The sequence below is a fragment of the Tenrec ecaudatus genome, chromosome 7 (genome assembly GCF_050624435.1).
Source record: "Tenrec ecaudatus isolate mTenEca1 chromosome 7, mTenEca1.hap1, whole genome shotgun sequence".
In the NCBI taxonomy this organism is placed as follows: domain Eukaryota; kingdom Metazoa; phylum Chordata; class Mammalia; order Afrosoricida; family Tenrecidae; genus Tenrec; species Tenrec ecaudatus.
Genome location: NC_134536.1, coordinates 45862769 through 45886920, shown reverse-complemented (window position 1 = coordinate 45886920; position 24152 = coordinate 45862769). Strand labels below are relative to the sequence as shown.

The 24152-nt window shown below is 42.4% G+C and overlaps 1 protein-coding gene and 1 pseudogene across 5 annotated transcripts in view; both read left to right on the top strand.

Annotated features, from left to right (window-relative positions):
- Positions 1–23623, top strand: part of RNF217 (ring finger protein 217) — a 131049-nt gene extending 107426 nt beyond the window's left edge. Inside the window, exons 4-7 of one of the 5 annotated variants that reach the window (XM_075554601.1) lie at positions 14690–14891; positions 15987–16066; positions 20255–20326; positions 21906–23623. In XM_075554601.1, the coding sequence (XP_075410716.1) occupies positions 14690–14891; positions 15987–16066; positions 20255–20323 (351 nt within the window). In that variant the 3' untranslated portion in view covers positions 20324–20326; positions 21906–23623. Of the gene's footprint in view, positions 1–2057; positions 3145–7215; positions 7608–14689; positions 14892–15986; positions 16067–20254; positions 20327–21905 lie in introns of those variants that run through there. The other 4 variants (XM_075554602.1, XM_075554604.1, XM_075554603.1 and 1 more) reach the window with 4 other exon arrangements.
- LOC142453352 (phosducin-like protein 3 pseudogene) lies at positions 7807–8546 on the top strand (annotated as a pseudogene).
- Positions 23624–24152: the final 529 nt, after the last annotated feature.

The following is a 24152-nucleotide window of genomic DNA, read 5'->3' as shown; positions in this document are numbered from 1 at the left end:
GAAAAGTCTGAGCTTATCCTTATTAGTTTTCCTTTGAAGGTGACTGTTCGTTTCATTTATTCTAGCTGCCTCGGGATTCTCTCCTTTTCCTTCTAATGGGATATTTTGGCTGTGTCATGTCATGATGTCATTTTTTGAGGAGCTACGCTGAGGTTCTCTCAGCCTCTTCAATGGTTTTTCCCCCTCCTTTATGATGTCAGTGCAATTCTATGCTTTTTCCTACAATTTTCTCTTTAGATATTTTTTTGGGTTCTTCTTTTTCTGGACTCCCAATGAAAAGTAAATTTTTTATTTTGATAGTATCCCATATAATTCTCATGCTTTCTTTTGGTTCCTTAACTTTTTTCTGTGGTTGTTATTTGATTTTTGTTTTTGTGTAGATTTTAGTCACAGTGGTTGTCTTTGCATTCAATTTTCTTCTTCCACTCTATTCTGAGGATCTCTTAACACATAGGATAATTTTGTTATCTCAGTGCTTGTCTTCTGGAATTCTTTGGTTGAAGGATTTGGGGGGGTTACTTTTTCCTTTCGTTTCTTACACTGTTCTTTAAAGTGCTCCCACATGTCTTCGTAGGACCTGAACATCATTCTTCTGAACTCTGTACCTGGTCATTTCAAGGCCTCCTATTCAGGGTACCCAATTGGGTTTGGGTGGGTTTTTTTAATTGTTTGGTTTTTAATTTTTTGGTTTACTGTGTTTGCGGTTTCCTCATCATCATGCAGTTTCCTCAACTCTTACTGGTATTTGAGCTGCTGGTTTTGTAGAGGCATTTGGCTCTATTTAATGACATGGGAGGGATATAATAAGCGCTGGCAAAATATAGTAATGAGATGGAGAAAGGGAGATAAAGATGGGTAATTAAGGAGGGTGAGGGGCAAGAAAAGGGAGAATTAAATAAAATAATATTAATGATAAGCAGCTGTCTGGAGATGCCTACACATTTGTAAAAATAATAGGAAAATATATGTTAAGAAGGGTAATCAGAATTAATTGGTTTCATAGAAATATGTCACACAAGGAAAAAGGGAAGGAAGGGTTCATTAGTGGAGCTGCAGGGAGAGGAGGGTCGAAAGAGCAGGTGTAGTCCGGGTGTGGATGCTAATTAATTTTGGTATGGCAGTGTGAATGTAGGCGTGTTGGTGCAATCAGAGGTGCTGATGGGAAGCCCTTTTGGGGGTTGTTAGATCAGAATATCAACTGCCTCTTTGGACCTTGGGAGAATGGGCATTCCTAGGAGGGTCAGCCACACCAGAAGGCATTAGAAGAGGAAATGGGAAGGAATCTGAAAATATGAGCATATTGTAATTGAACAAACTACAGAAACAAAAAAATAATAAAGTAAAAAATAAAACTGCCTGTGAGAAACCTGTACTTTGATTGTTAACCATGTGTTATACTGGGGAAGTGAGATAAATGGTGGGGGAGGAGAACAGAGCCCAAAACAAGGAAAAAGGAGGTAGGGACGGGTAAAAGAGAAAGAAAAAAGAAAAGTTAAAGGTAGGTACCAAGTTGACAAAGCAGATCTATGTCTTTGAGGCCAGTGAGGTGAAAGGGTTGGCTTGTTTAGTTGCTTCAGGGACTGAAAGATCGACTGAGCCGAGAGGGTGGGGCTCATAGCGGTGACTCCTACTGCTGGTCCAGGGGAGCCAGTCTGTCAGCAGATGGCCCTGCTCTCCCACTTTAGGAAACCTGGGTCTGTTTATCTTTATGCTGCGATTCTTGCTGCCAGAACGGGCAGGAGATCCCTCGTACTGGGCCTTCTCTGGAAGGTGCTAAGGAGATCTTCCTGTGCTTTTTATCTGGCCATCATGTATGTATCACATTTTCTCATTTTGTTGAATTTTTAATGTCTCGTTTTATAGAGGTCATAGTTCTGTTTCCTTTATGTATGTATTTAGAAAGACACTTTCAAACCAAATGGATACACCTTCATGCCCTTTTGCCAATAATTGTGGTATTGCTATTTAAAGAAAACAAAAATCCTCACAAGTAGACCAATAGACAATATCCTAATAACAGAAAAGATTGATGTTGTCAAGTCTTTCATTTTGTTTAGATTGGCAGTCAGTGCACTCAGAAACACAGTCAAGAAATCAACTGACCCACTCCACTGGGCAAATCTGCTGCACAATGTCTTTCCAACACTAAAGAGCAAGGATGCACTTTGAGGACTAAGGTGTGTCTCACCCAAGCCATGGGATTTTCAGTTGCCTCAAATGGATGTGAAAGTTAGATGATTAATAAGGAAGACCAAAGGAGCAATGATGCATGTGAATTATAGTGCTGGCAAGGGATATTGAAAGTACTGTGAGCTTCAAGGAGAACAAACAAATCCCCCTTGGAAGAATTACAGCCAGAATGCTCCTTACAAGCAAGGATGGGCGAGACCGCCTGTGTTATTTGGAATGTTACCAGGAGGCCCTAATCCCTGGAAAAGGACATTGTGCTTGGTAAAGCAGAAGATGAATGAAAACCAGGAAGCCCCTCAAGGAGAGAGTTGACCCAGGGGCTCCCACAATGGGCGGTTCTCACAGAAAGATCGTGAGGACCGCACAGGATGCGGCAGTGCCTTGTTCTGTTTTGCATACGGTTGCTTGGAGTGAGAACCAACTTTGACATCACTTAACAACCACATATTTAAAGCAAGGAGGAAATTGAAGTTAAGAAACAATACTTATTGTGACTGAGACTGGATATAAAGAATGTTTATTACTTTAAGAAGTTTTTGCTTCACTTTTTTTTAACGGAAATAAATGTAAAGTGAATCCCCTCTGACGACGTTCAGAAAGCAGTCTTGCTGTTCGGAGTGCATTAGAAAGTGCATTGCTGCAGATGCGCTTGGGTTCAAATTCAGCACCTTGCCATTTGATCCCCCTGGTGATTCCTTCTGTGGTTCTGGTTTGTAATGTTTTCTACTTTCTTTTTGAATGAGCTTTTTCTCTGTTTTATTGTGTTATTGTTGTTAGTGTGATTTTTAATGTTTTGTTTTTTCTGCGTATAGCATTCAGGATAGATAAATCTATCATTCGGTTTATTCATTGTGTCAATGCCAATTCTTGGTAACTATGTGTCACTGTAGAACTGCCCTTTGTGTTTCCGAGACTGTAACTCTTTATAGGCGTATAAAGCCACATCTTTGTCCTAGATAAATCTATAAAGAAAATAAAATTTTCTGCAATAACCATTGTGTGTTAACATTATTAAATATAGGTGATGCATATATGTGTTACTGGTATGTGATCTGTACTTTACAAAAAGTATGAAATAGTTCATCATCTCAAAAATAAGTAAAATGTAACGTAATAGGTGTATACATCTGCCCTCTCTTGAGATGCTTAGCTTACAGAAAAAGGCTGCCTACTCATTCTCTAATAATATTCTGCTTCATTTATTGATAACCTAGGCTTAGTTTTTCTTGTTTGTTAAAACTTTAGTGTTTTTCAGAATAATAGACTTACTAAAGCAGAATTGAGGTTAATATTTATAAACTAGGTAACTTTGTTTTTATTATAAAAATGAGAGCTGGATACCCTCAGATATTTTCTCCCTGAATCACCTCTTCCTTAATGTGAGAGAAAAAGAAATACTTGTGAAAACAACTTGCATTGTGTAGAAGTATAGTCACAGCTGGCTAGTTGATTTGTAGCTGACCAACTCGATTTTCCTTTTCTATCTCACATCTCTTTTAGTCCATTTTAGAGGAGATGGAGTATAGATAAATTACTAGGAAATAATGTATTTCCTTGGGATAATATATAACCACTGTGATTGATAAGGAGCCCCTGTGATGTACTGAGCTACCCATTGTGCTGTTAACCACAAATTCAGCAGTTCAAACCCACCCGCTACGCCATGGGAGAAACACGAGACTGTCTATTCCTGTATTAATTTATACTCTCAGAAACTCAAAGGGGCAATTCTGTTCTGCTTTATAGGGTTGCTGTGAGTTAGAATCCACTCAATGGCAGTGAGTTTTAGGGTGTTTTTTAAAATGTGATTGATATATTTATAAATTAATAGGTTATGAGGTACATTTATTTATTCTTCATCAATACATTTGTTTCTAGGTGGCAGGAAAATAATTTTTATGGGTTTTGTTATTATTTTTAAAGGAAAGACCAAGATGCAATAGGTGGTGCTGAATTCTGAAAAATGTTGTTCTGAATTTTCCTATCATTATTGTTACATTAACACCAGAATAATGATAATCAAAAGCAACATAAAAATACATTTACTACTTGTTATTCCCCTCTCTAGTTATCATACATACATTGTTCTATGAAAACTCATATGTGGTAGTAAGATGCTGTGTTCCAATACCATCCAGATCTTATTTGTTAAGTTTCTTGTGATAAAACTCATGATATTAGCAGGTTATCACATGCAATCACGTTGGTTCTGGTCCACAGTGGCCTGTGCACAGCAGAATGGAGCCCTGCCTGGCCCTGCGCCGTCCTCACAGTTGTGCCTCTGCCTGAGCCCATCAATGCAGCCCCTGAGTCAGTCCATCTTGTAGAGGGCCTTGATCTTTTCACCGACCCTCCACTTCACCAAGCATGACGTCCTTCTCCAGAGACTGGTCTCTCCTGGCAATATGTCCAAAACATGTCAGATGAAGTCTTGCCATCCAAGCTTCTAAGGAGAACTCTGGCTATATTCTTCCAAGACAGATTGGTTTGTCCTTTTAGCAAGTCTTGGGGCTTCCAACGTGCTTCACCAGCACCCAATTCAAACGCAGGGATGCTTCTTCTGTGTTCCCGATTCCATGTCCAACTGTCACATGCAAATGAGGCACTTGAAAGTACCATGGCTTTGGTCCGGCACACCTTAGTCCTCAAAGTAACAACCTTGCTTTTCACTACTCTAAAGGGGTCTTGTGCAGCAGATTTATCTAATGCAACTTGTCTTTTGATCTCTTGACTTCCGCTTCCATGAGCATTGATTATGGATCCAAGCAAGATCCTTGACAACGTCAGTCTTTTTTCTGTCATGATTGGTCCAGTTGTGAGGCGTTTGGTCTTCACATTGCACGAGAATCCATCCTGAAGGGTGCAGTCCTTGATCATCAGCCGCAAGGACTTCGTGTCCTCGTCCCGTTCAGATTGCAAGACTGTGTCATCTGCATACCACGGTGGTTAATGAGCCTTCCCCCAATCCTGATGCTGCATTCTTCATATAATCCACCTTCTCTGGTTTTTGCTCAGCAGACAGATTGAAGAAGTGTGGTGAGAGGATATACCACACAGGGCCTCTAGCATGTGTGAGTTCCCTAAGTTTGGAGCGGCACTGTAAATAGGAGTAGGGTCAGAAACTGTGTAACTTCGGGGGAATGGTCAGAATCAATATCAGCCCAAGGCTGACTCCTATGAGGCAGCGTTACCGCTTCTGACAGCAGCCATCCCTCCCACGATACTCTCTACTTCTCTTCTGGATCTGATCATTAGCTGCAGTGGCCGCACCGAGCGCATGGACCATCTTCACAACTAAGTGTTTGTTTAAGGAAATAACAAGGCACAACTTGGGAGCTGGATCACCAGGCTACAACTTGGAATCAGGAAGCACGTAGGTGAGGTCTGCAAGACTCACCTGCACAGGAGAGCGCCCCTCCTCCCCTCTTCACACAGGCCTTTCTCTAGGCCCTGCATGCTCTTTCTGAGACCCCACTTGGCTTCTGTAGACAGCGCTTCCCTGGGCCCCAGCAGGTCAGCCTTCTGGTTGGTGCAGCTCAGATAGGCTTCTCTCAGCATCTGCAACACATATCCCTCCTCCTACCCCTTAGGAGGCCTCCCTGCCATCCGCTGTTGTCGCTACCGACTCCGAGCAAGGCCTCTCCTGGGCCTCTCATATTGGTGGCATGGTTACTGGCCCATGTCATAACTCTTTTTAAGTGCTTCCTCCCAGCTGTCTGTTTCTTCTCTCTTCTCACCTTTCTTGACCAGTCTCCTTTCTCTCTCTGTCAATCTCTGTGGAGTTGGCTACAAGCTCCTTTTTAAGGTTAAGCCCTCCCATCAGGACCACAAACTGATCCATCCTCTCCAGGTGGGCCGCAAGGCACTTACCGTGCATACTAAGCCACGGTCACTTCACTGGCACAGTCTTTAGCCATTTCATTTACATAGTATAATGACTAATCCCTGAAATGTATTTAAGAGAGCCCATCGAGGACAGGCCATAGCCCAGGCCAGACGAAAAGTATGACAGCTTAAGTTGTGTAGAGTTTCCCCAGCAGATGCCAATCAGCCTGGACAAAAGTAACAAGCCTCGGAGCTCACTGGTGGGTGGAGGGGAGGGCAGGGGGATCTCTGTCGCGGTTTACAAAAAACCTGTGCCAAAAGTTACATACAATAAGAAACCCGTTTTGCCACAAGTGGTTATCGCTGCCTGTGTTCTCTAGTCTTCTCCAGTCCATTCTAAAGTCTTAGTTGTCAGAAGAGCTAGACTCTTGTAGTGACACATAATTTCTAGAATGTAGAGTATAACCCATTGAATGCCTCGTTTGTATAATAAGTAAATTTAATACCTGCTTACTACCCTGAGATTAAATAGTTAGAAAATGAACACTACCTGTGTGTATGTCATAAAAATCAATAATGCCCCTAACTAATAGAACCGCTACCGTTCAGTGGTGCCTCTTTCAGCTCGCGTGTGCTCAAGTACCACGGCAATTGAAGACAGAATAAAGCAGTCGGGTTTTTGCACCTATTTAAAAAAAATTTGTACCTATTTTTTAAACAATTTATTAGGGGCTCATACACCTCTTGTACCTATTTTTAATGCTTATATTTTGATGTAAGAAAATTTTGGATCCGGGGAACTTTTAAATAAAAGTTTGAACTTGCTAGCACTTATCCTTGTGTGTGAAGAGGAACCGTGGTGGCCCAATGGTTAAGAAGCTGGCTGTTCACTGCAAGGGTGCTTGTTTGAGCCCACGCAGCACTTCTCTGGGGGAGAGACCTGGTGATCTGCTTCCATAAAGATTACAGTCAAGAAAAACATGCCAGACAATTCTGCTTCCTCTCCTGGATTCGGTTTGGAGATACGCACCCACACCACAATTCTTACCCTTCTATGCACAGCAGAACCAAACCCTGCCTGCTCTTCACAATTGTGATGCTTGAGCTCATTGCAATAGCCGCTATGTCGGCCCACCTGCTCACAGGTCTTCCTCTGTGGGACTGACCCTCCACCTTACCTCACGTGGTCTTCTTCTCTAGGAGCAGGTCTCTGCTGACAGTGTGTCTACAGTCCACGAGACTCGTCTTGGCATTGATGCTCTTAAGGAGAATCCTGGCTGTACTTCCTCCTGGACAGATGCCGGTAGACCTTGGCTGAAAGCAGAAATAACAGGAAGGTGTTTACTTGTGTTGTCTCGACTATTGCAAAGGCATTCCCGTGTGTGGATCCTGTCAAACTATGGACAACATTGGGAAGAATGGGAATACCAGAACTCTTAATCATGCACCTGCAGAACCTACACACAAAGAAGCATCCATTTGAACAGAACAAGGGTATACTGCAAGGTTGGAAATCAGGAAAGGTTTATATTAGGGTAATACCTTTTCATGGCACTTACTCCATCTATTTGTTGAAAGCCTAATTTGAGAAACTGGACTATATGTAGAAGAATAAGGCATCAGAATTGAGTAAAGGCTCATTAACAACCTATAATGTGCAGGTGACAGGCTTGCATATGGAAAGCCAAGAGGATTGAAGCATCCACTCTTTAATGTCAGAGAATCCAGCCTTCAGAGAAGAGACAGGCCCGTGGCTACACATGTTCTCAAAAGAATGTTGAGGGGTGAGGAGGATGGGTCCCTGTCTGGCCTGACATAAGTGATTGGAAACAAGATGCAGGATCCTAAATCAGGAGGCAAGTGGAATGACATCCGATGCAAAAGGGCATCGTGTCCTCAAAGGAAAGTTCAAAAAAATTAGAAAAGAAAGAATACGAGAAGCAGCGACTCCTTCACTCAGTTGTAGAAACGTATGAAGAAGGGACTTTGGAAGAAACTTGAGGCAAATGACAATGAGTTGAGAGACATTTTAGAGATCTCAGCAAAAGATTGTGTTTAAGAAGTTGCCACTGCTGGTGAGGGCTTATGGCTAACCTTGCACCTCTGCAGACAAAGGATTCCCCTCTGTGCTCTGTTAAATCAGCACCTGAGTGGAGCTGCCAGGAAGTTTCTGGATGTTAAATTTATCAAAGTCATTTCAACAGTGTGCGTACCCAATTACCCTGATGGGAATCTGTTCACAATAGTTGCTTGTCTTGAAGGACATACCCTTTTATTAATCCTCTATTGCTTGGTGGCATGAATCTGACAAGGAATGAAGTAGAGTGGGAATTGACTGACTCTGGAGCAATCAAGACAGACCTGGAAGAAACCCAAGCTTTTAAGAACCTCGACACTATTTCTGAGAGCTGATACCAACTGCTCCCCTCACCGCACTGATCAAGTGCCCATTTATCTTCCCTGGCGCCTTCAGGAGGGTGAGTATTGGAAAAGGCTGTGTCATAAGAACTGGTTGTCCTTGGGCTAGGGCTTGTGGGAAAGTGGGAGCTCAAAGTGCATCCACATATTGGGGGAAAATATATATATACATACATACATACATGTATATAGATCTTCAAAATGCCATTCCCAGAGTAGTAGACCATATTCAAAATGACCAATAGCTGCCCATTTCCACTCACTAATCTTAGCCTATGAATTTTCAAGTGTTCCATTTCATTTTGACAACGTCTCGTTTTCCTAGATTAATAGTTCATACATTTCACATTCCAATTATTAATGAATATTTTCAGCTGGTTCTTCTCATTTGTAGTCATAGCGTGCCAGCAAATGAAGATCACAAAGTTGTACTTCATCCATATCATTAAGATAGGCTCTACTTTTTGATCTCAAAACCTCCTGCACCGACAGCTACCATCATCAACACAGTCTGGTCCTGTAGCGAAGGTGAGATAGAGACCAGCGGGACTTAGGGAGAAGGGAGGTACTCTCCTATAAGAAGGTCGGTGGGGCGAAAGGGGAACCCTAAAAGAAACGGGGCAAGCCGGGGGGATGGGGTTCCCTAACTTGTTAAAGTTGCTGAATGTGAAAAGATGACCGATTATAGAAACCCACACCTACTTCACAGTAAAGCTTGAGAGGAAAAAAAAATTGTAATGTGTCGTTACTTTGAGGCGGCAGCTCTCCCACGGTCTGTGTTCGAGTGTCTTTCCAGGGGAGGCCCACCTTCTCCTAGCAGACAGTGTTTCGCTCGTATTCATGACGTTCCCAATGCCCAGGATTTTTGAAAGTGGATGACCAGGTTATTTTGGTCGTCTTAGTTCAGAAGCGCCACATCCGTCTCCATTGTGAGGGACTCTGCCGGCATTGGCCGTCCATGTAACGTAGCTTCCAGCATCACGGCCACATGCAAGCCCCAGTACAGCATAGTGACAGACTCGCTGAAACACAGCCCGACCGAACGAAATTCACTCACATTCTCTCACACGGGCGCCTAGCGACCCTGTAGGACAGAGTAGAGTGGGAGTTTCTAAGACTGTAAATCTTTGCAGCACTAGAACGTTTCATCTTTGTCCGGATTGCTAGACTTAAAAACAAAAATAGAAACAAACAAAAAAAAACCCACTGCGTGACATCAATTCTGAGTAATGGTGACCTATTATTTATTATTTAAAAGAAACAAGTATGCTTTTAGGAGCCCACGAAGCAATATTACAAGCAGATTTTAAGTGATAGTGAAAACTCTACAAGAAATGTGGAGGCAATTGAAATGTCAGCGAAGAAAACCAAAAACAAACGTCGTGCCATCTAGTCAATGTATTAAGATAGGTTTCCTGTAGGAAACGTTTTGCTATCATTTTGAAATCATGAAAAATACGATGTGGCCCGACATGGCAAAAAGGTGCAAAGATTCATCTATCTGTGTCTTGTCCAGGGAAAGCAGGTCTGTGGGACTTCACTGCCACAAGTAGTTTGCTGTTAACACGAATACCCTTGCCCTCTGCCTTCCCCAGAGGTTCACAGTTAGCATTTGAAGAGACGTGTGTGTTCCATGCACTTGAACTGTCGCTTGAGCAGTTCACTTTTCCGCACTCTGGCTGCGAAGAAGAACGCGCATCTTCTGGTTTGGCTACAGGGCTTAGAGGTGCCAATCCACGTTCCATGCTTGGCACCGAAAAGGCACTAACTCAGTATTAGTCCGCGTTCCTTTCTAGGTCACCTGTGACACTGCCATGTTATCAGGAAATGTGTGAAGCAGCTTTGTTATCTCCATTTTTAGACTAAAGACAATGCAGAGTCTAGCCACTGAACATGTACGAAGTGAAACTTTGGTTTTCCAGCGTGTTTTCTCTTGAGTGTTCGGTGATATAAAGAAGAATCAGAAACGGTTCCAGGGTTTAGTAAGAGTTTGTCCCCTTGTTTCTTTTTTGTTCTATTTTTGAAATCATTCTACTGGGGGCTCTTAAAGATCTTCTAACATTCCATACATCGATTGTGTCAAGCACATTTGTACATATGTTGCCATCATCCTTTCTAAAACATTTTCTTTCTACTTGAGCCCTTGGTATCAGCACCTCATTTTCCCCCTCCCTTTCCACCCTCCCACTCTCGAACCATTGATAAATTTTGAATTATTATTTTCATATATTATACTCTCCACTCTCCCTTCACCCATGTTTCTGTTGTTTATAACTCTGGGTTGGTGGGTTACATGTCGATAATTGCACTCAGATACCTCTTTTTCCCCCACCTTTCTTCTACCCTCATGGTATCACTACTTCCATTATTGTGCCTGAAGGGTTTATTGTGCCTGAAGGGTTTATCTAGATTCCATGTGTTGAGGGTCTTACCTGTACCAGTGTACATGCTCTGGTTTTACTAGATTTGTAAGGTAGAATTGGGAGCATGATAGTGGGGGGAATGAAACATTCAGGAACTAGAGGAATGTTGTATGTTTTATTAGTGCTATCCTGCACCCTAGCTGGCTGGTCCCTTCCTTGTGACCCTTCTGTGAGGGGGTGTCCAATTGTCAGCCCCAATCCAAGCTATGTGAACCCCCTCCCCAGAAGAATGTGCTACAGAGGACAGCACTGAAGCTACAGCTCAGAAAGAGGGGCGGGTCTGCTCAGAGCACACAGGAGCAAACTAAGAGGGAAGGAGAGAGAGAGAGAAAACCGCATCCTGGCCCGCCAAGCCCAGAGGATGATATTCCTGCTTGGAGCAGTCAGTGCACAGAGAGGAAGGTAGAGCCAGCCCCACCCTAGGACACGGTGTTCCCTCACTGACCCATAAGCACTATGATGGACAACACTGGAGACAGTGTGGGGATTGTTTCCAGTCTAACACCCCCCTCACCACTATCACACAGACAGCAGGGCAAAATCCAAAGGGAATGCAACAGAGCAGCAAAGCAATGAAGCCCGCAAGAAATCTCAGAAATAGACTTAAGGGGCAGGGCTTGGCATCCCATCAGACTCAATAGGAAAACATTCATAAAGGTCAACAGACAGACCTGGAACTATTTATAGGCTTTTGTTTTTTCATGTTATCTATATAAGATAGACAGGATAAATTATCTCAAGGAGAAAACTGTCAGAGGAAACCATCCTCCAACAACCGAAAGGCCAGAAGGTGCAAATGTACTGTAATAATAAAGATTATAATAAAGTCACAGAGGATTGGAGAGAGAATACAATAAAGGAGTCAGACACATTTTAGGGTATAGCATGCTCACCTCAGCTCCTCTTGATGATCCACGTGGAACTGGGAGAAGTAAGAGAGAGTCTTTACTATCTTGGGACATTTATAGTAGCCTTAAGACATGTGTATTCAGTATGTACATGTTCACAAAGTAGGTGGTATCTACATGAAGGTCCCTGAGCTCACAAGTGAGCAAACCTAATTCCTGCAATTGGGGGAAGGTGTGAAGGGGGTTGGGTGACACGGCAGGAAGAGAGAGCAAAAGGATGTCTGTGTCTATAAGGAGACAGAATCAGCCATGTGCTCACTTGAAGGCAGCCTAGCTGTTAAGGGCAGAATCTGTGGGAACATTTAAAGCAGAATGATGTACTTGGACTCTACCTTTAACTTACCAAAGTGGCAGCTCTCCTACCGTGGAATAGCAGCTTTCCAGATTCCTTCTGTTATAAGTTAGGGAATATAGTCCTCGTCATATTTCCTTGAGCATTAGGTCCTCACAGAAAACAACGGGAAAGATGGTTCCAGGGGACATGGGATATGAGGAGGTGGGGGGAAAGAAGGGGTGAGCAACAGACACAGGGATAAGGGAGCAACACGTGATCTAAACTCAATGGCAAGGAGTGCATAGAAAACCTGGGTAGGGGGCTTGATCAAGTGCAAGGTAGCTGATAGGAATTACTGAAAGCTGGATGAAGGTCGAACATGATAGTGGAATAAGATGAAAGTAAAAGGAAATAGAAGAAAGATCTAGGAGGCATAGGACATTTGTAGATGTATAAATACAGGTACATACATATATAAATATATTTATATATAATGATAGGGACATAAATCTGCATACATATATGTGAAATATTAGAATAGCAGATGGACATTGGACCTCTACTCAAGTACTCCCTCAATACAAGAACACTTTGTTCTAATTACCTAGCACTCTGTGATGCTCACCTTCCTGATATGTTCGCTGAAGACAAAATGGGTGCATAAGCAAATGTGAAGAAAGTTGATGGTGCCTGGCTATCAAAAGATATAGTATCTGGGGTCTTAAAGGCTTGAAGATAAACAAGCAGCCATCTAACTGGGAAGCAACAAAGCCCACATGGAAGAAGCACACCAACCTGTGTGATCATGAGGTGTTGACCAGGTACCAGGCATCAGAAGACCCAAAACAATCATACCGATTCTAAGGAGGAGGTGTAGAGGGGAGACCCAAAGACCTCTAATTTTTTAATGCCACCTACTGTGCTAAATGAGTATGACCACATAGATCAATGGTTCTCAAACTATGGGTCACGACCCTTTGGGTGTCTAATGACTCTTTCACAGGGGTCCCCTGATTCATAACGGTAGCAAAATGACAGCTGTGAAGTAGCAACAAAAATAATTTATGGTTGGGGTCACCACAACATGAGGAACTGTATGAAAGGATGGCGGCATTAGAAAAGTTGAGAACCACTGACATAGATCATTGAGAACCATGCAGCAAAACAGAAGAAAAATGTGTGACTTGGGGTAGATTTCCAGGAAATTAACAAGCTGACACCTCGGAGACTGCAAAAACCCTTCTCAGACTAGCGCCTCATTTGTATTTTTCATTTACCATCATTCTCTTCAAGAAAACCCTTCAAACCTCAGATTAGATATGGTCTCAACCTCACAAAACCGGACTTCATTCTACCTGCAGTGTCAGGAAAATGAAAAATAAATATATGTTCAGAGCATGAGGTCACCATATCAGGAAAAGTTAAGTTTTGCTTCTGTTGAACAAATGATGATGCTCCAGTGCTCTTGACTAGAAGCTGTTGATAGTGAGGGTGCCATCACATTGGCTCTGACTCACAACAACCGGTGTTTACCTGGGAAGGCACTTCTTTCCAGATAGCATCAGCCTACATGAAGAGGGAGACAATCAGGACGGTTGATGTGACATTATGTATATATTTGATTTCTCATATTTTTAGATGGGAAAAGAGGAAAGTAGGTGGAAAGCCACATATTGAGCTGTGGACTAAGTGAGGGAGGTGTGACTTGAATGTATTGAAGTCCCTACAGTAGAGTGAAAAGGGAGCACGCTTTTAGGTCAACCTGTTTTAATGTACACTTCCTTGATCACATGAGAGAGGGGATGCAACCAAATCATTTTGCGGGTAAATTTTAAAGTTCTCCTTAATATTTGTTCACCTGAGCAAAGAGAAAATGCACACTGGAGATAATGGAGGCTCCATTTTATGTACCGTGTCTTTGGGGGTTCCGAGTCAAGGATCCAATGATCTCTTCGGGAGCAATACCCTGATGGTGGCATTTGCATAGGGAACTGCCACGTTGCGTATGCGGTAGGCTCCAAAATAAAAGGCCTTGCTGCCTTAGAGGCGAGGCTGCAGTTACCTGCCATTATCGCAACAATGGAAGGTAGTTGCTTAGTGGTGTAGATGGCTTTGTGTAGTCTTTCAAACATCGACAAATCACCTTAGATTTAGAAGCCCAGGTAGTATTTCGGCACACATCGATATGCAATTGTTCCCTTTGGTAACGAGAGATCCCGCCCCCCCTCCCCCCCATGATATATCTTCAAAGAGTGTTGCATTCATTCCTTCTTTCAAGGAATTCTCTTTAGCTCTTCCAATCCCCAAGTTTCCTGGCTCCTGCTGATCCAACATGCTCAAAATGTACTTAGACAGCATTTTGCACTGCACCTTACACTGAGGTGGATGTGTGTCTGGGAAGATAAGTAAGTTTTCTATGAGCTTTATTTGTGTCGATCAAAATAAGCGAAAAGTTTGAGTGCTAAGCATTTATCCAACTTTGAACACATGGAAGTGTGCCGTACAAATAAAATTGCAGTTGTCGGTTATAACCCAATCGACAGCCTCAGAAATACTTATCAAGGATTTTATTTAGAAACTTGTTCAAAAGTGTTGTACCGTTTTTAAAATGATGTAACATGTCCTTCTCTTTCCGCTTTCCACGGATGCAGATCCACATCCAGAGAACTGAAGGCTGTGACCACATGACTTGCTCACAGTGCAACACTAATTTCTGTTATCGATGTGGGGAGAGATATCGCCAGCTCCGATTCTTTGGAGATCACACCTCAAACCTCAGTATATTTGGATGCAAATACCGCTACCTCCCAGAGAGACCTCATTTAAGGAGATTAGTTCGAGGGTCAGTCTGTGGTGAGTATCTGACAGGACTTACAGGATACTCCTTTGGGAAACAAGTAGTGATAACAGAACTGAGAAATCTAAGAGCCATGAGAATTCTGAGCACCCGTTCCAAGTGAGGGCTTTTCCAAAAACAGTGGAGGAGATAGTCTCCCTTTGAAATCAAAATGAAAAATATAAATGTCTTGGCAGAGCATCACTGATATAAGGGAGCAGATTTTGGTTTTCTGAAAATGAAGTCGCGATTACATTGCAAAATTCTGGTCATGAGTCTTTCAAATGTTTAACTAGAGCGGCACTGTCATCTTTGTCTTCACATTAACTGGACCCACCTAATGTCTTCTACACATGCTCACTTACGGAGGATGTGCAGCACAGTCATCATGCTGTGGTCTGGACCGGTGACACCAGCATCCATCCCAGAGCCCTGCTAGCTGAATTACATACACTGTGACGTTGTCATTGATAGATCAGGCATTATATTTCTCTTTCATATTAATCATTACCCTTTTGTTAACGAGAAGTAAATGTTATTTTATTTTTCTATTTTATTTTTTTAATCATTTTATTAGGGGCTCATACAACTCTTATCACAATCCATACATACATCAATTGTGTAAAGCACATTTGTACATTCATTGCCCTCATCATTCTCAAAACATTTGCTCTCCAATTAAGCCCCTGGCATCAGGTCTTCATTTTTCCCCTCCCCTCACGCTCCCCCCTCCCTCATGAGCCCTTGATACTATATAAATTATTATATTGTCATATCTTTCCCTGTCCGACATCTCCCCTCACCAACTTTTCTGTTGTCCATCCACAGGGAGGAGGTCACATGTAGATCCTTGTAATCCAGTCCCCCTTTTCAACTCACTCACCTTCTACCCTCCCAGTATCACCACTCAGACCACTGGTCCTGAAGGGATCATCCGCCCTGTGTTTCCAGTTCCTATATGTACCAGTGTACATCCTCTGGCCTAGCCAGACTTGCAAGGTAGAATTGGGATCATGATAGTGGTAGAGGGAGGAAACATTTAGGAACTAGAGGAAAGTTGTATTTTTCATCATTGCTACATCGCACCCTGACTGGCTCCTCTCCTCCCCAAGAGCCTTCTGTAAGGGGATGTCCAGTGGCCTACAAATGGGCTTTGGGTCTCCACTCTGCACTCGCCCCCTCATTCACTATGGTAAGATTTTTGTTCTGATGATGCCTGATACCTGATCCCTTTGACACCTTGTGATCGCACAGGCTGGTCTGCTTCTTCCATGTGCGCTTTGTTGCTTCTGAGCTAGATGGCTGCTTCTTTACCTTCAAGACTTTAAGACCCCAGACATTTTATCTTTTCATAGCCAGGCACCATCAACTTTCTTTACCACATTTGCTTATGCACCCATTTTTCTTCAGCGATTGTATCATGGAGGTGAGCACACGATGATATGATTTTTTGTTCTTTGATGCCTGATAACTGATCACTTCGACACGATCACACAGGCTGGTGTGCTTCTTCCATGTGGGCTTTGTTGCTTCTGAGCTAGATGGCCGCTTGTTTGCCTTCAAGCCTTTAAGACCCCAGACACTATATCTTTGATAGCCAGGCACCATCAGCTTTCTTCGCCACATTTGCTTATTCACCCGCTTTGTCTTCAGTGGTTATGTTGGGAAGGTGAGCATCATAGAATGCCAATTTAATAGAAGAAAGTATTCTTGCATTGAGGGAGTATTAGTATTACCTTAATACCAAATCTTTAAACATATACACATATATCTAGTTCCCCATCCTCATATATAAATATATTTGCATATATACATGTCCTTATCTAGACCTCTATAAATGCCCTTTGCCTCCTAGCTCTTTCCTCTATTTCCTTTGACTTTCCACTTGTCCCACTATCATGCTCAGTCTTCAGTTGGGTTTCAGTAATTCCTCTTGGTTACATTAACCTTGATCATGACCTACCAGGCTTCCCACACCCTCCTCACCACTGATTTGGATCACTTGTTGTTCCCTTGTCCCTGGGTTTGTTAACACCACTACCTTTTCCACCACCTCCTCCTCTCCCATATCCCCCCGGAACTGTCAGTCCTGTTGTTTTCTCCTCCAGATTTTTCATCCAGCCTATCTTATTTAGACAGACCAGCGGACATAATAACATGCACAGAAACAAGACAGTGCAAAACCAAGCAACAGTGTACAACAAAACAACAACAAGCCAATGAAAAAAAAAAACACACAAAACATAACAAGAAAGAAAAGCTTGTAGTTAGTTCAAGGACTGTTTGTTGACCTTTAGGAGTGTTTTCCAGTCCAGTCTGTTGGGGCTCCATGCCCTGGCCTCACAGTCCACCTTCAGCATTCCCTGGGGACATCGCAACTCCATTCCCTTGCTGTTCTGTTGCACCCCTTAGTGTTTTGCCTTGGTGTGGCTTGATCAGATCGGGCGCAATTCCACACTTTGTCTCTGGTGTTGTCCCCTGTGGGGCTATGGGTCAGTGAGGGGCGTCCTGTCTCATATAGGGGCGGCCATGTGTTCCTCTCTGTGGACTGGCTGCTCTAATTAGGAACATCGTCCTCATGGCCTGGTGAGCCAGGAGTCATAACCATTTGACAGTTAATGGAACACACTAACACTCTCACTGCTTTGGAGGCAATTCTGCCTCATAGCAACCTTATAGGACAGGGTAGAATTGGCCCTGTGCGTTTCGTAGACTAACTCCTTATGGAACTAGACTGTCTCATAGTTATTCCTCGAAGTAGCTGGTGGTTTTGAACTGCCAACCTTAGAGCTGGCAGTCCAGTGGAATGAATGTCAAATGTCTTTATGGCATACAAACAGGCGTTTCATTATCCAAGTGTAATGTTTATACGTTGGCTCTTTTTCATTCCTCACTCCAATTCTCCCACAGCACAGAGCATCACCTCCCAGATGTGTGACCTTTGTGTCATGCCCTATTTGGAATTTATATAGAATATAATTTTTTCACATCATCCATATTTGTGCTTCCGTTTATTTTTCTGCAATTACCTCATTAAAACATTTGTATGTGTCTGCTTACCTTTCTTCCAGGGCCCTGGTGGCACAGTGGTTACACTTAGGGGTCTGACTGCAAGGTCAGCAGTTCAAAACACCAGCCACTCCTCAGGAGAAAGAGGAGGCTTTCTACTCCTGTGAAGAGTTTCCATCTCAGAAGCTCACGGGGCAGGTCTACCTTGTCCTGTAATGTCGCTGCAAGTCAGGGTTGACTTGATGGCAGTGAGTGTGCTTGGCTTGGCTTTCACCTTTGTCTCTAGGTTATTACTGCTTTGAAATCTCCCTCGAACCACTTGAAACGTCACACTGTGGTTGATTAGAACAAAACTGAAGCTAATGGTAAATTTACATTATGTGAAAGATAAAACATTCTAATAAATTTTAGCATGTGGAAACCAGTGGCATTGCTTTTAAACATTTACATACTCTCTATAAAAGCCCTTACCAAGATGTAGTTAAACATGATTTCTACAATCAGCAGCATTCAGTAGATTCAAGACTGTCGCTGATGCCTCACTTCGTGTTTCTCTTACTTGCTTGCACGACGAACAGCTGTGTAACCAACATTTGCTTTTGAGGTAAACAGACTCAAATAAGCCAAGCTTTCCTTTTGAGTTAGGAAACTGTCAAGGAAGAAGTAGGGGTTAACCCTGATTTATTATGACCACAAGAAACCCAATTACAGACTTCCTTTTGACGTGTAATGTATCTGGAAGTTGTTAGAAAAGAATGTGAAAGAGCAGACTGAGACACATGTACAGAAGGAAAATAGATTCTTTTAAATATGAGAGCCAATGCTTCCGAAACCCTTAAGCCTAGTTTTAATAGGGTGCCAAATGGAATTGTCCAATGAGATTTAAAATTACTTAATCGAATTTTTCCTTGGTGAAAGTATCAGTATAAACCTGTGGTTAGGCTTTGTGTTTGAGTGATCTTGGGGATGAGATAGGCACCCCTGTGGGGCTGTCAGGTAAGCTTTGGCCTGCTAACCACAAAGATGGCAGGTCAAACCCACCACTTGCTCCGTGGTAGAAAGATGAGGCTGTCTGCTCTTGTAAAGATTTATAGCTGCAGAAACCCTATAGAGCATAGGTTCCCAAATTTATTTGGCTACTGCCCCCTTTTCAGAGAATAAAATCCCGGGCGGTTAAAAACGTTGCTACTGTAACTCATGATGCAGCATTAAGTGTGGAAATCTTCCTTTTGCACCCCAAGCTTGTCCCCGTCCCCGCTCTGGCCTCACTCCGAAAGGACAGCATGTCCCATTGGGGGAACTGCATGTATGGTCACGAGGAATAGGAATACACTAGATGGAAATGGGTTGGGGGCTAGATTTTACAACTATATTTTATATGCTTTTGATAATTTGACTCCAAAGACTTCGTTAAGAGTACGAAAGTTAATATCGTTCTGACAAACTTCTAATATAGTGGTTGCATTACACTCCGCTTTCTTTAACTTTGTATAATTGGTTATTCCAAGTCACGGTCTTTAGTGTGTGGAGCCAGGTTCCATTTCATCGTTGAGCAGCTAGGCGCGTCTCCTGCAGCGTCCGTTTCTAGCTGTGTTTTGGTTATGCCGCGGTGTGGCTATTTCTCAGGTCCTGTCGTCAGAATTCACTTGGTAGCATTGGATTTGGCTTTTCGGAAGATCAGAGTTTTACTGTCAATAAAAGTTACGAAGTTTGGGTGCTATTTCTTTTCTCCTTACTTTGTTCAGCAGCGACTGGTTATTGTTACCTATCTGCTCAGTTATTCGTTTGGGGGAAAATGCAGAGTGCTGACACACGGCCTCCTCGTCAGCATATAGTATCCTTGTTCATAAGTGTCCCTTTTAAAATGTGAGCAACTGAGTCACTTGGAAAGCTTGCAGCAGTACATACCTCATACCTGTTGTGTGTGTATCCATAGTGTTTCCTCTAGCCATCGGAGTGTGCCGCTTGTAATTCAGTCTGTTCCGTGTTCACGTTAATTTCCCTTTGGCTCCGTAACTTATAAGTCGCTTTTCCAGGTGTGGGTTTGAGTGGAGCCCTTGTCACACCTACTAGCTGTCTATTTTGTGTGCAGAGTAGGCTCTACTCGGGAAACTCACAAGCAGAAGTGACCTGAACGTTCCGAGAGAAATGGTCCTGGGGCAATTTTCCTGTTTGCAAAGGATAAGTTGTTGCTGTCCACGTTTGGTTAATGTGCCCATTCATCGGACACGTTTCCTTAGCAAAGAGAGTCTTCCTTATAAACAGCCGTCTTTCAAAGCAGCGCACACTGCGGTGTTTAAACAGGCACTGCGGACATTATTTTATACGCGGCTTTCAAGGCCCTTTCAATGGTTTTCCCTTTGTTTTGCAGCTGGGAAGCTGTGCGTTGCACCTCTGCTCCTGGTTCTGGGATTGGCCCTGGGGGCCATCGCAGTTGTGATCGGTAAGAAATGCTTAGCGTATCCCAGTTTTTTAATGCTATGCAATAGGAGCATATTGTACAGTCATATGAGTTAAATGATTAAGTGGACATGGTTTCTATTCCATATTCGCTTTCAAGGAACAGACCTATTAGGAGGAACATGGCCTTGTGAATTGACCCCCAGGACATGCTGCACAAATCCTTCGGAGTGTGCTTCATGTCAGATGGATTTGTGTAGCGCTTTTTCCAGTCTACACAGGTACTCTTTATGTACAGGCTAATACTATTATTCTCATTAATACTATTAATGAAAGACTCGAATAGACCAGGACCCAGATGTTCTAACTTTCAGTAAGATTGGAGCATCAGAAGAGCTCCTGAGTACTCTGATCCTCCTTTTGGTCTGCTCCAAAAAGATCCCTTTGATGTACATGGAATGTGTCCCAGTGAACACTACCACTGACACTTTGGGTCCTGTGATTTGTAGTTGTGTTTGTACAGTGAGTGGGACAGCGTGTCGTGCAGCAGTGCTTTCCACAGTCTGCTACTCCGTAGAATCCTGGAGGGCTGCTTGAAGCACAGCTTCCTGAGCCAGTACCACAGTTTCTCTCATTAGGGCTCGGGCAGGACCCGATTTATGGATTTACGTTGCTAAAATGTTCCCGAGGAATGTTGATGTGTCTGGTCTAAGGGCCACACTTTGAGAACCAATGCTTTAGCAAATTTTACATTAATTGTGTCAGATAAAGGTTTCTTTGATCAATTTTCAGTGTAGCAGATGTGATTTTTCCCTTTTTTTTCTCCCATAGGCGTATTTGGCAAATAAGGCAGAAAGATTTTTCATAGGCGTATTTGGCAAATAAGGCAGAAAAGATATAATTATATCTGGCATTTAAGTTCTTGCAGTGAGCCAGGACTTTATGATACCATTTTAGATACCATTGTTGTCTGGGTTTTACAATTGAGGATATCAAAGCTGACTGGGAACTGGGAATCAAGCCTGACTCTTAACTAATATGTTGGGCTTCCTGAACCTGTAGTGTAGACATCATAATGTGAAAATCATATGACTGTGACTAATCATGAAGGCTTGAAGGAGTGGTGGAGTGGGTTGCACATTGGCTGCTAGCCACAGGTCAGCAGTTCAAAACCCATCAGGTGCTCCTCAGGAGAAAGATGAGGCTTTCTACTCTGTAAACTGAGTCACAGCCTCAGAAAACCACAGGGGCAAGTCCACCTTATCTTGTAGGCGACTGTGCCTAGAAATTGACTTGATGACAGCGAGTTAAGAAAGACTAAGAGTTATGGTTTGATGTTGTGATCGAAAATAATATCCTATGTTCAAACTGGCATCACTAAGGTTCTTAACAGTGCAGAGAGGGCGTGCCAATGGAACATCATTAATAAAGAATAAAATCTTTTAGAAGTCAACACATTTCATAACAGGTATCTCTTCTCTTTTCATTTTTATGTATTGCATGTAAGGATTATTTAACAATAGTAATGTACAAATAGCAAAATGGAAAGTTGAAAATATATAAGTGGAAACATTTCTCCTCCTGTTGAGTTCTAATCTCTCTCTCTTTGTTTTAAACCCTAGGTTTATTTGTATTTCCTATCTATTGCCTTTGTAAAAAACAGAGAAAACGGTCACGGACAGGTATGCACTGGTAAAACACAGATGCATGCATCTGAACGATGCCGGTCTGGGTAGGAGCTATGCGGAAGGGTCCACCCACATGTGAGCCCTACCTGGAAACCACTGAGGAACCTGCTGCCATCTGGTCTTCCCTTGGCTCTCTGCAGACCACAATGCCTCTAGCTACGGTGCGTTCCCAACATGGCGTCCCATCCCTTTCCCAGTACAGATTGCTGCTTTAAAAAAAAGTCACTTTCATAATCTATAAGCATCTGTATCCTAACTTTGACCTTCTTCGTGGTTCTTTGAAGAAAATATTTTCATTCAGAATCAGTTACCCTCAGAACGGTCTGTCCAGAGCTCACCTGAGTATTGCTTGGACTGTCTTGGAGCCCTGAACCTCCCTTCAGTCCATCTTGTGACCTTCAGTGTGTATAACTGAGGTCCCATCTGTACCAATAAGCAAGGCCATTTTACCGGAGATGAAGTTCACCATATGCACCTGTTTTCATCTGTGGCCTGAACACTATAATTCATCCGTTCTGATGAATTATAATTGCTGATGCTATATTTGCTATAATTGCTAAACATCTCAATGCCCAAAAGGGAACTAATGAAACTAAATTCATAAGAAGAACCGTGAGTTGCTGAGGTATCTATGTGTAGGGTGTGACTGTGTGTATATAAATATCTTTGTTAAACTAGACCAGTAACCTCGTGCTTGTCTAGTTCCACGCCTCTACACTATTTTTCCTGTTTATAGAGCTATTTAAAGATGATGGTTCCTCTATGGGCATAGTCTGGTGACATGCTGAATTAAAGTCAATTTAGGACACAGGCTATTTGGATGTTGGTCCTTTCTATTTCTTGTTCTCTTTTTATCGCACCTATGCACACACACAGACTTCAGCAATGCCATCCAAGGGTTATCAAACTTTGCCTACTGACAAAATCGATCGGCTGCTTTTAGGAAATTCTCAAGCCCAGAGCATTTGGTCTTTTCAGATTTCTCATACAGTGGCATGCACACTTCACTTTATGAATAAATCCTTTTCCATGGAATTAGTTCATTAAAAAAGCAACTTTGGTATAGGGAGAACTGCTTCAGTCTTCAAACAAATCCCTATTCCATTGAACTTTTTTATCGGGTTGTAATTACTGATAATTCTGCTTTAGGTCAACATTTGACATTATTGAATGCCCCGCCTTTTTCCCTGTCTACTCCCTTCTTTATTTATCCTGGAGTTGTTCATAAAAGTAAATAGTACTTTGGAAGGGGTTTTCTGAAGTGTTCTTTTCAAACCTATTGATATCTTCTATGGAAAGAGAAAAACAATTATTTCTGTTTTCATGGGTATATCTAAAATATAAACTGCTTTTTGGAGAACAAACCCCTCCCCCATCCCCACCCCCAAAAAAGAAGGAAGTGTTTTCAGGAAGTTTTTGTAAAGCTGTGAAGCCTTTAAGAGCAAGGACCGGTCAAGTGTCCAAGTGGAGAAGCCTTCGTTGTCATCCCCAAGGTTCATCAGCAGGACAGAAGAAAACCCCATGAAGAACGCTTCCACTTGTGTCCAAATCCTGAATACGATCCTTCTGCTGTAGAGGTAGCGTTGATTTGTCGGCACCCTTGTCTGGCTTGGAATAGGTCATGTGATTAAACATGCATCAACACGGACAGTATTTCTTTGTTTGGCTTTAGACTTTAAGAATATTTGTCACTTTTGTTTGACCTAAAAAGTCTGTTGTTATGAAGTTTACTCACATAGATAAATGCCAGCATGCTTCCTCTTTTTGTGGATAATAACTAGAATCGTTATACCATAGCTTCTAGACAATTTTCAGTTGTCTACTTTCAGTTAAAGAAGGGTGTGCCGTTTATGGTTTGGAGATAGCCTATATTCCAAAGTATAACTTAAGAAAGAATGATGCTCTAGTTTCAAAGAGTCATCTTTGCATTCCTTTATACATCCACCCGTCTTTCTGTTATTCAACAAATATTTATTGAGTGGCTCTTCCAGGTGCTCTAGTGTAAAGACTAAGTATGAAACTTTCTAGCCTAAATCCATGTATTTCTTCTTATAAAGTACTTTTTGTAAATATATCTTTCCTGGACTTAGGCCTTAGTTTGGTGGTGTTTGAACATAATGCTAAATTTAGTGAATATGTACATGTATGTTATACATATGTATGTATAGAAAATATTCCCTA